General features: G+C 38.4%; 1 protein-coding gene across 1 annotated transcript; it reads left to right on the top strand.

Moving 5' to 3' along the window:
* Nucleotides 1-12,244, top strand: lrrcc1 (leucine rich repeat and coiled-coil centrosomal protein 1). Its single transcript, XM_026314588.1, has 19 exons — nucleotides 1-428; nucleotides 624-829; nucleotides 994-1,059; nucleotides 1,160-1,327; nucleotides 1,630-1,796; nucleotides 2,365-2,574; nucleotides 3,081-3,277; nucleotides 4,008-4,167; nucleotides 4,869-5,017; nucleotides 6,382-6,586; nucleotides 6,870-7,009; nucleotides 7,466-7,667; nucleotides 8,289-8,474; nucleotides 8,737-8,911; nucleotides 9,355-9,518; nucleotides 9,876-10,084; nucleotides 10,368-10,505; nucleotides 11,225-11,360; nucleotides 12,018-12,244. The coding sequence occupies exons 1-19, from the start codon at nucleotides 346-348 to the stop codon at nucleotides 12,126-12,128; spliced, it is 3,072 nt and encodes a 1,023-aa protein (XP_026170373.1). The 5' UTR covers nucleotides 1-345; the 3' UTR covers nucleotides 12,129-12,244.
* The last annotated feature ends 421 nt before the right edge of the window (nucleotides 12,245-12,665 follow it).

Here is a 12,665-nt window from a genome sequence, read left to right as displayed (position 1 = left end):
TCCCTAACGCGGCGAGTTCAACTCGACAGAGAGCAACACAGTTGTTTTAACGATCTCAAAAATGCTCAAATGCTGTTTTGGCTGGTAGAAATATAACGTCAGATACGTTTATTAGCTACTCCAGCAGCTGGAACTGTTGTTTTAAAACGACTGGCAATGAGTTTGTCCCTTTGAGCTCGGGCGTTAAGAAACTTTTACCGGGCTGCTAACTTAGCTAAACTAGCTAAGCTAGCTAAACTAATGTCAACTAGTTAAGGTTAGCTAGCTAAGTTAGCAGTAAACATTTTTGGGGTCCGGTCAGCTGTTGTGCACATGTAACATAATATGTCTTAATATTTATTTTACATGGGCAACGACAAGAGACAAACGAAACAAGTCATCGTAATGGGAAACAAAGAGCTGAGTCTCATTGACAACAATATAACAAGGTAAGGAAATAATCCGAGTTCATTTTCTAGCTTTGTTCGACCTTTTTCTAAATGTGGTGGTGTCCTCGGCTATATAAAACGTCTAATATATAATTTCTGGGTGGGCTTAGACCACTGATACTGACCTAATAACATCAACACACAAGTACACGTTTCCTTTAACGCATAAAGTATTCACTTTATGTTGTTGTCTAGTTTGCTGGATGTGCCACTGCATCCCACTGTAACATCACTCAATCTGCACTGCAATCACGTCAAGAGGATCGAGGGCCTGACCTCTGCATGGCACCTACGGCACTTAGACCTTTCCTCCAATTCCATTTCTAAGATAGAGGGTCTAAGCTCCCTCACTTCCCTGAGGACTTTAAATTTATCATGCAATTTAATCACCAAGGTTGAAGGTGAGTCTTTCATCACTGTTTTACTTAAACAATAAATGTTTCAGCTTTGTGGGAGTTCTCCAAATAATAATTCTTCATTACTGGTCTTTGTGTTTATTCTGACTTTGTTTCAAGTGCTTTAAGAGCTTTAAAATAACTCAATTGTTAATGTCCCTGTGTCACAGGACTGAATGGCCTGGTGAATCTAACAAGATTAAACTTGTCCTACAATCAGATAAATAACCTCACTGGTAAGTTGAAGACTGACTGAACAGAGATTTTTGTTTCAACACCCAAATAAAAACAAGTGATTTACACATCAATGTTATTGATCCCTGATGTCTTTATTAGGCTTGTTGTATCTTCATGGCACTGAATACAAACTGAAGCACCTCAGTCTCCATAGCAACCAGCTGGACAGCATTGATCACCTGCTGCAGTGCATGCTGGGATTGCAAAGTTTAAGAGAGGTCACTTTAAGCCAGGATCACAGAGACAACCCTGTGTGTAGGTTGCCAGGTAGGGTGTGAAATTTGGATTTTCCAGTATTGTTGTAAGTACTATATATAAATATAAATATATATATATATATATATATATATATATACATACATACATATTGTCAGTGCATGGTAACTGATATGCAAAATATACAAACAAAAGCAAATACGACGGGCAAGATATATGTTTGTTTTCATGTAACAAAGCAACCGTAACACATTATGTTTTAGTTAGTTCATATACATTATACTATAAATGTGCCAATACTGAATACTGGAAGGTCATGCAGCTTTAGCATGTGTGTGTCTGTTGTGCTACAGGTTACAGAGAGATTGTTATGCAGTCTTTGCCACAGATTTCTGTTCTGGATGGCTTGGACCGTCTGGGAAATCAATCAAATCTAGGTCTGGGCAGTCCATTGGATATCCCTGGTTTGGTGGCCTATGTGGACCTCCTGCTCTCCTCAGACGCTAGTCACAATGAAGTGGTAATTTTTGATTCTGTGCTACCAGTGAATAATTCTCTAGTAATTACCCTATTGTCATCTACTTCTGGATAATTTTTTACTTAATTTCTTGATGTTTTTTAAACATCAACCCACTTGAGATAAATTGTCTTTTTAGTAAAAGACACCTGATCAACACACAAGCAAGTATTAAGCATAACAGTCCAAGTATTGTTTTTCATGTAGAGAACCTCAGATAGACTTTGGTTACTGGATGTGTTATTTTGGATCCAAAATTACAGAATTCAGCTTTGTTTGACTTGTTTTGCACATCTCTATATTCATTCACACATACAGGAAATTAGTGTGATTTTCTACCACAGAGCTGTCTTCCCACTTTCCAAAAGTGCTAACAGAAAAAAAAGCATAGTTTTATGTTGTGCAGGGAATCTGATCTCTTTTCCAATAATTCACTGTATACAAAACATTGCAAGAGATGGCAGTTTCTATCAGATTTCTCTTAAAGAATTAATTCTAAAAAAAAATCTGTTGCAGTGGTCTTAAGTGTTCTTAATCAAGTGGAAAAATACAATTTAGGTTTACATTTTAGGTTACAGGGGATGGCATTCTCAACACACCTCGCATTGATGACGTGCTGACCCAGTTTCATCAGCGGATTGCCTCTGAAGCCGTCGTTGATCCAGTCGCACAACCAGATCACTTCCAAGTAGTACGTTCCACTTTGGCTGATCCAGCAGACCCTGTTAATGAAGAACGTATCAAGAAGCTTGAGCGGCAGGTTTCCCAACTCATTCAGCAGGTGCTTATTTAACATTGCTGTAAACTGTTAACTCATGTATAAAAATTGTCAGTGGTGAAGTAGGTGAGAGTAGGCAAAAAAAAAATATAAATTTTGACCTGCATAGCTAAGGGTCGCTTTTATGTGTAGGTGTTATAAATCATGGAATTTATAGCTGCATTTTAGCATCTACAAATTTATGAGAACATTTAATTTGTCATTTCAGGGACACTTCTAGTATCCAAGTTGTATCCCAGCATGACATTCAGATATTATTTGTTTACCTTCAGTGTGAAGATCTTATATTCAAATAGGATTTATAAGGTTAAGTGATCTAATTTAAATTGCTGCTATGTTTCTTAAATGGACCCTACATTCAATTTATTATTTATTGTGAATTATATTTAAATATTTTCTATGTAATTACTATTCCTTTATTATGTAGTTCTTACTTACTCACACATATATGCTGTTAAATATTTTTTAACCCCTCACAAAATATCAGTATTTCTGCAATATCTACTCAGGCCCCTGCAGGTGACAAATCCAGTACCTCTACCAGGTCTGTGGTGATGGTACGGAAAGCTAAGAGGGACATAGACCGCACGTCAGAGAGTGATTACGACAGTGGGAAGGAGAACAAAAGGCGCACTAGGATCCCCAAACATCGTAACAGCATAACAAAGAGGGTGACCACCAAAGGTCAGGCCAGGCGATCAGACAGGTAATTCTACCTATATATGCACCAAAAGATGTCTCAGCTTTCAAGTTAATTACTCTGTAGTGAAAGAAAAAATAAGCTTTTGGTGTGTACTCCCTGATTTTGTGTTTGAATACATTTAAGCACTGTTGGACAATATAACAAAGTCAGGGAGTCTACTTTTGATTAATGATAATCACAGTCATATAAAGTTTGCTGACGCAAAAGTGTATATTATGTAATAATTGACAAAATCTGCATCCATAACAATCAAGCACAATTTTCAACAATAGATATTTCCATTTTGTTCTGCATGCATCAACTTAATATCATCAGCTATCTCTACAATAGAGGAAATCCTTTTATATCTTAGCTGAAAGTGGGTAATAAATTTTCTTCTCAGAATGATGCAAACTTTCTTCCTCTCTGTTAGAAATTACAACTGTCATCTCACTCCAGTGATTAACGACAGTGCTTCTATGGTTTACACCCTCATCTTACTTCATCAGCCACTGATGACATGTGCTTAAGATTCAGTAATTTAACTTAAGTAAGCTCCCAACTGTCCTCATTAAAAGGAAGGTGATTTAGAAGAAATAGCTCAAAATTCAATTCAAAGTTGTCCAAACTTTTCCTACCTATAAAAGTGAGCGAGTCATCTGCTTTGCCCTTTATTGAGCCAGACATTCGCTTGAGGGCTGTCTATAATCAATTTTACAGCTGGTTCAATACCTGTGATTTGTTTTATGTGCAGCGATCAGGAGAATCATAAAGAGAGGAGTTCAAAGTCTGCAGTGGGGCTCAGGAGGAAGGCTGGCTGTGCAGGGGGTGCAACCACAGCAGGTCCAACACAGAGAGCTGCTGAGACTTCAAGTGATGTGAAAAACAAAACAGGGGAGGAGGCAACCTATAGGGTACAGGATGGATAGGTCACCTGTGGACAGGATGGCAGCTTTTGTTTTTAGGATATAAATGCAATATACAAAAATTCTATTTCCATCATCAGGAATACCAAAAAGGATCCATATATACAGTACATACATATGTACAATGTATATATATATTCATAATTATCCTATTTTAAATGAATGGTTGTGCTACCCTGAAGGGTGAAACATACACAGTGTATATAAAAATACAACTCATTCATTAGTACATATACAACTCCAGTCTTCACCCAACCAGTGCCAACTTAAATGACTCAACTTGTGGCAATCAGTCAGCTTAATTATATGCCATATATCTTATGATTAATTAGATATAATATCAGATATATCTTGTCATATATCATATAGCTTAATTATATATGCAACTCTCTCTGGACATTCAAAATGCTCCAGAGGAGTCTGTTGAACGACTTTAATGTCTACAATCGATGGAGTTCCCCTTTGTAGTTATTGTGTTTTTGTAGGAATAATTTAAATGACAAAACATTCACGGGTGTTTATTTTTCATTCTTTAGATCACCAAATTAATACCACCAATCACCAATTTATCACCAATTAATACTAGAGGACGTGTAAAAATTAGTTATGTAATGCAAATTCATCTTAAAGCCAAAGAAGTCATTTTTTCATATTTGTATTTGAGCTTTTGTGTTTTGTGTGCGGCTCAGACTATTGTGGAGGAACGTGACCAGGAAAGGGAGAGACGTTGGAAGGCAGAACAGGCTGTTAGGAAGCTAACAGAGGAGCTAAAGCGCCTGCAGACAAAGGTCAGTGAGGAAAAAGACCTTCAGAGCATGGCCCTGCATACCACAGACAGGTAAGAAAAAAACACTGCTGCAGATGTATGCCCTGTGCTCACAAACAGCAGTACTAAAACAGATATAACGATGAAAAGGGAAAAGTGAACTAGTCTCTAAGGATTTTAGTTTTCAACTACATAATGGATTCTGTACCCTCTTCATCTTTTGTATTGGCTCTCCTGAGACAAGAGCTTACTGCCTGTCTCATTCTCCCACCATTAAAATTCCTCCCTATCATTGTCCTCTTGCAAAATCAAGCACATATTTTGGCTCTCTTGCCCTAAATACAGTATGCCTGCAGTTTTCTGTGATAATAAAAGTAATTCATATAAAAAAAGACAATTAACCTACACACTCATCTTGCTTATGTACCTTATATCTAATTTCCAGAGGCTATAATTATCTATAATGAAATATTCCTTTCTCTGTCCCTTCCTTCTGCACTGCAGAGATAGATCCAGGAGAGTCAGGTGTAGCTATCTTGTATACTCTCCACGTATCCCACTCTGCTTAGATAAATCTGTGTTATGGTTGTAATTAGAAGCCTGGTGACAAGCATATGTCAATAATATTACATTAATTATTCGTGACTGTCATTCTCTAATGACACTGAACATGGCTGTTACTCTGGACTCCCTCGCTTATCAGGAGACGGATAATAGAGAAAGGACTCATAATGGTACATTTAAAGAGGGAACTACTGTATACGTAGTTTTTGTATTGTTTTTAGTTTCCTTAGTTAATACAGGTCTTCAAACATTTTTCCCCTCGTCTTTTCTTTCCCCCACATTGCCGTTTTAATATTAGTTTTTCCTATTTCTATTCCCACTATATTTTCAGTTTCTCTCCCTTGACACATAGTTAGATTTCTTCGATTTCACAGACTGTCAAAGTTTAACACAGGGATAAAACACAGACAATCAAGGGCATCAGAAAATTAGTAGTAGTTGCCTACATATATAAACATGTAAACAAACATAAAAACGCACACACATACATGTGTATATATATATACACTTTATGTCAATAAATGTCCTCACATATATATACAGTATGTATATGTGTGTGTGTGTGTGTGTGTGTGTGTGAGGACATATATATATATAGGATATAATGTATTCTCTTATCCCACCCTTAACCATCTTTAACCATTAAGTAAACCACTACTCTTATTATAAACCTAACCTAATTCTAACCTTAATCGTCAAATTAGTGGTGTGTCGTCATTTTCCCAAAATGTTCCCAGTATGATAGAATTATGCTCCTAATGGTCCTCACAAAGACAGAAGTACAATTACGCGCACACATACGGTACATAGACATTAAGGATATTTCTCCTGCTGCTATTGCACAGCCTCATCATGCATTTCTTCCCACCCAGACTGAAAGAATTGTTGCTAAAGGAGCAATCAGGGCGCTCTGAAATGCAGACTCGTGTTGATGAGCTGGAAGGGAGGTGTCAGTCTCTCATCCAGCAGCTGGAGCAGGCCCGCAGCAGTGAAGAACAACTCAAGACTGCACTACACAGACTGGAGGAAAGCATCTCCCATGGAGAGGCACTCAGGGCTTGCCAGCAGGCTGAAGAGGTACATTGGCTGATTTACTATACTTGAGAACAGTTTAATCACTGAGACAGATAGCAAACACGCAGTTCTTGAGACTCATACAAATAAAAAATATACCATGCTGTTTCTGGCACTCCTTATTACTCATCACTGAACATGTGGGGTTCATATGTCATTATTTTTGTATATACCAGTGTTTGGCAGTTCAGTGATCTAGCCTCTAGAGTGAATAAATGCACTAGCACTCCAGATTAAGGGATTCAATGTGACAGGCTGATAGAAAACACATGCTGACCATCCTCAGATGAAGCGGTACCAGGAGCTGCAGAACAAGGCAGCAGCCCTGAAGAGAGAGTTGGATATCCAGAGAGCCTCAGTACGCCAGCACAAAGACAAACTGCAGCAGATGCATGAACTGCTTGCATCCAGGGAGCAAGAGCACAGGTACATGTGGAGGATTTTTTTTTTTTTTTACTGACCATAGTAAAAAATTTTTACAACTCTATTCCTCTTTGAAAATCCTTGAAAATCTATTTTCATAATAAGTTTCTTATTTAAAGTGATGGGGTCATGCACGTATGCAGCATTTTCTGCTAGTTAACATAAGAAATTTTAATATATGCGCTTTCTGTTTTCATCTCACTGCTGTGAAACTCAGTAGGTAAAAGGTCATGCCTTTTGAGATAATTTTTATTTTGTCACACAAATCTAAGCAAACCAAAACAACCCATAAAGCACATTAGATGTGTTTTGTGTTAAACCCTTAATAAATGAAAACTATTGATTGTTAAAAAAAAAGTCTGTTAAAACAGTTGGTGTCAAAACACTGGTTTCAGGTTAACATTGTAATTTTAAATACATTTTTTTGCATTTTTTTGCATTTTTTTTTTTTTTTTACAGAACACAGCTAGAGTTGCGGTTGCAGCCTGGTGGGGTGGATTTCCATGAGGCGGTGGCGAAAGAAGTTGCATCCGTGGAACAGCGACATGCCCAGAGGGAGGCAGAGCTGCAGGGGAAACTGGCAGACAACAGGAAGCAGTATGCTGCTCTGGAGGATGAGTTCCGCATAGCGCTAACCATTGAGGCTGCTCGCTTTTCTGAGGTGTGCTAAAAGATACACAATAGCCATAGAGATTGCCTGTAACGACTGTTGTTATTCCCTTGAATTTGACTACAAACTGTCTGTACACTCAAGCTGATAAATGATTACTGTGTGTAGTTAGAAAGTGACATAATTGAACTGGAATTGACCCCAATCTGTGTAGCACTAGTAGATATTTTTTCAGCCTGGTGATGAAAGCTTAGATTAAATTAAGATCATTCATTTGACTTTACACAAATAGTTGGTCATTGCCACAGGAAGGAAGCTTCAGAAAAGGATTGAATTTGAATCAGTCTTTACTTTCTCGTTATATTCAGCCTCTCGATAAAATGTAATCTTATTCCTGATTGCCACCGCCTGCACAATTTTCTCCTTCAAGTTTCCAACCTTTTGAGCTTTGAGAAAAGTCTGAATAAGATTGCCAGCCAAACCTTCATGTGAACCTTTGAAAGATTTCTTTCTGTAAATCCCTAACTCTGAAACCTTTTCTGCGAGACCTCAAATCTAACATTGGTAAAATTCCAACAAGCCAGGTAATGCTTGGACTGAAGTCTTTCAGTCTTTTTTTTATGTCCCTGTCTTATTCACATTCAGTTACACATCCTCACTACCTCTCTTTAGGTAAAGGAAGCTTGTGATCAGATGACTGCAGAGCTGATGGAGCTCAAGGCGACCCTTGCCCAGTCCCAGCAGAGGGAGAATAAATCAGGCTCTTTGGTGAAGGAACTCACAGCCATGGTCAAAGAACAGAAGAGCCGCATCTCTGAGCTCATCAAAGCCAAGAGAGAAGCTGTCACTGATCTAAAGGTACAGCACCACTGAAAGAGCTGAGTGATCTTTTTTTCTCTAGCACTCCAAATAAGTTAAGAGCAAGTTTGTTTGAAAATTTACATGATATATATAAGGTAGAGATGATGAGCTGTGGGCATCAGTCATTGCCAGTGCAAAAATGATTCAGCCTGAGCCTGTAGGAGACTGACTACTTCTGGTCCAGCTGCCTTTCCATCTGCTGGCCATGACAGATGGCTGTTGGTCATTAATACTGTCTTTCTGTCTGTCACTCTGCCAGAGCCGTCTGCATTCCTTGGAAGCAGAGGTGGAGCAAGATCAGCGTCTTGGCCTGAAGCTGGAGTTCCTCAAGAAAGACAAGGCGCGTCTGTTGTCTCAGCTCACAGCTCAGGAGTCAGTGATAGATGGCCTCAGGGCAGAGAGAAGAATCTGGGGCCAGGAGCTTGCTCAGCAAGGTGTGATGCATCTAAGAGGCCACTTGTTGTCCACCTTCAATGAGTCTGTGTGGCTTACACTGACAGCCAGTTATTTGTTGCTTATTGATACATGCTAGTGCAGGTCCCTCCTCAAGGCTGTCTGTCTCCCTCTATAATGCATTGTGCTATGAGTCACTCTTTAACATTTGGAGATTAAACATGAAAATGAGTGTAAAGGCATTAGCTGAGGTTTTATTTCATTTGTGTCAAGCCTGCCATCTAGTGGTTAATTGGAACACACATCTTTACACAGTAAGAGTAAGCTGGGCACAAGACAGAGTAGGAAATTAAGTAGCCTAATTATATAATTCAAAGACATTTAATTACTGGTAGGCTAGATGAATAAAAGAATGAGGAACACAATAAGAAAATAAAAGTTGTACATCATAATATGTACAATTTTCGGTGTATTTTTTCCATAGGAGCATCTTTAGCTCAGGATCGTGGACGCCTGGAGGCCAGGATAGAGGTGCTGAGCACAGAGCTGGAGACACAGAAAAAACACAATGAGAGGGACAATGATGCCCTTAAAATTAAAGCCAAAATCATCGATGATCAGACAGAGACCATCCGCAAACTCAAAGAGGTAATAAAGCTTAAAAAAAACAAAACAACCCAACCTACCAGAACTTGTCTCTTGTTCAAACCTTTATGCATAAGCTACAAGCATGGCATGTGAGTTGGTGTATGTTTATGAGCATTTGCATAAGCGTACACTACTGCTCAGAAGCTTTAGAACACCTAGTTTTTTTCCCAGTTTTTATTGAAATTTACAGTTTAATGTCTATTTTGGCCTACTCTGAAAATTAAGCATAGAGCAAAAAAATAATTGGACATAGAAAAGAAATCATGGAATCATTTTGTTTCAGTCCACCAGTTTATCTATCAGTCTTACCCTGTTTTTAACTTGAGACTCTTTCTTCCCCAACTTCCTGCTGTTCAGACCTTGCAGGAACGTGATGATCACATCCATAGACTGCGTGAGGAAGTGGTCCAGACCCATAAGAAGTTCCAGCAGCAGCTGGAGGAGGAAACAGCACAGCAGGCTGAGCTGAGGGAGCAGCTGGAGCATCTGAGCCTGCGCAAAGAGGAGCTGAAACAGCAGCTGGAGAACAAAGAGTCTGAGCTGGAGGAAGTCAAGAGAGTTTACAGGCAAGTGTCCCATCCCAAGCACGAGCACAAAGGTATATTTTGGACAGAAGAAATGTCTGTTTGGAGTGGTGTGTGTGGAACATGGTAAGGCAAAGGAATAAATGTGCATTATTTTTAAACAGTTATTTTGAGACACCACATAATATTACATTTTATTTTGTAGTAATATTTTATTTTACGTACGAACCACAGTCAAATCCTCATTATGGACCAAGACTCCTGCCTCTGATGCGTTTTTACTTTGACACCATTATGTTTTTCTTTTTTGTTTCTGTCCTTTTAGTGATTCCAGTAAGAGGTGGCAGGAGAAGGCAGACCTGCTCACTCGGCTGGAGAGCCAAGTGAAGCGCATGAAGGAAAACTTTGATTCTAAGGAACACTTACTGCTGGAAGAAAGAGATAAAGCAACAGAAGCACAGAAGTATGCTACAAGTTTAGAGTGTATAAAATCTCCCTTCAAGACTTCTTAGCTGCTATTATGGGCCTGTATATAGCAGTTCCACTGCAGTTGGTCTACTCTCATGGTCCAAGCACATTTGTGTAACATGCACAAAATGTGGCCATATTATGCCTGCATAACCAAAATCTAGGTTTTTTTTTTTTAAGTTTTGTATTAGTTGACTAAATATCAAAAAATGCAGCCTTGCTGTGTAATAGATTCAACCACTGATGTTAAATCCCAAGTCATAGACATGTTTTTTTTTTTTTTTTTCATATATGTGCATGTTATTCCATATTACTTTAAATCAAATGTTCATTGTGGGGAACAGGTCAGGATTACTCTGCAGCTCTCCTAACATCTGGATGAAAGGAAAGTTATTTCCTTCGTCAAGATAGTTGATAAAATGTGTTTCCTCTTAAGCCTAACAGAAAGTCTCAATCAGCCCCACAAGACACTAAGTAGTTTTTAATTCATCATTTTACGCACAAAGTCTTGGGGTCAAAATCATGATTTTGACAGTTTAGTGACAAGGAACAGGTGGATGAGGTTATTTTTAGATAAAATATATGTGTAGGATTATGTCAGTGCTTTCCCCATCCACTCTAAAAAAAAATTGCAGCCAAGACAATTTTGAAACATTTTATTAAGCGTCTGACTTTAATGTAACATGTCTTTATTTGTGGTTGTCTTTGCTGCAGAGCTGCTGTAGAGAAGTTGCGCTGTGTGGATGATGCTTTTCGTCGACAGCTGGAGTCTGTCCAGGCTACCCATCAGACTGAGCTGCTTCGACTGGCTAATGAAAAGCAGAAAAAGATTGAAGAAGCCAGCCAAAAGGTGAAATATGGACACTTTTCAAAGAATGATTTGAAATGCCTGGTTTCTGTTAAAATAAGAAGGCACAATCGCTACCATGTGCCAGTGATTTCATGATGAGGATAAGTGTGTGGTAAATACAGTGTGCATTCTGATTAAAATAGTCTTAGTATAGGATATTTAACATTAATTCAATTTTCTGGTGTTTCACCTGCTGCATGAGATCTTGAAAGAAGGAGCTTTGAAAGTGGTTGCCAGTGGTTCCAGGTGACCATGCTGGAGGAGAAAACATCTATAGAAACATTTGAATGAAAGCCTGTGTTGCCAATTAGATTTTGCCGAATGGGAAAGATTTTGTCTCTGAAAGGCTGTCATTCTCGAAATAGCAGACAATTGCCATTCAGCAGTTCATGAAATTATTGAGTTTCTGGATTTGAGAAAAATGAAAGGAGGCAGGTCAAGTTGTAATACAGATCTGCAGATGGAAAATGACAATATCATGAGTAAAACTGCTCTCTATGGTTTCTCAGTGCCTTGTTTTGCCCTAATTGCAAACTTGTTTCTCTGCAACAGTTCATTTAGTTGCTAATATGTATTGACTTAATGAAACACTTCTTTTTAAACGTAATGTGTTTTCTGAAGCTGACATTGTCTCTTTGTGTCTGTGCGTCTCTTCAGGTATTTGAAGTAGAGGAGGAGATGCGTCAGCTCCTGGAGGAGACAGAAACTAACAAGAGAATCATGGAAGAGAAAATGAAACGTCTCACGAGTGTTTTAAAAGACTTTTAACATGTGAAATGTGACTTGTTTTGAAGCCATAGGATTATATGAATTAAATCACACTACTTTTTATGTTAGTTATATTTTAATATATGATTTGTCTAATAAATTCCATCTCGGGTATATTTTTTCATTCTTTTTTAATACAGATACATTTTGTTTACACAAATTCAAGATGAATCTTTAACTTATTACTTATTTTAGTTTTTCACTCATAATGCATTTTTTTTTTTTTTTGACATAATTATTATTTGACAGAAAAATGTCTTCCACACTGATTAAGATTTTTGTCAAAACTCAGGTCTGATTTCAGATTTAGGATCAGTGATAGTTGAAGTAGTCTGCACGATTGAAAGGGGAGGGGCGGGGCCAAATGCAGGGTGGGGCGGGGCTCCACTGACAGGGAGGGCAGGAGCGGGACGAGGGTTGCCGTGGCAACTGCAACCTAACGTAACAGCCGTTCATTTAAAAACCTCACAGGTAACGTTACTCCCGTCCCGCTGAGGGAACAGAGCATATCTATAAGTTCAAATGTTAGTTAGTTTG

Source organism: Mastacembelus armatus, chromosome 17 (genome assembly GCF_900324485.2).
Source record: "Mastacembelus armatus chromosome 17, fMasArm1.2, whole genome shotgun sequence".
Lineage (NCBI taxonomy): Eukaryota > Metazoa > Chordata > Actinopteri > Synbranchiformes > Mastacembelidae > Mastacembelus > Mastacembelus armatus.
This window is presented reverse-complemented; position numbering and strand designations above follow the sequence as displayed.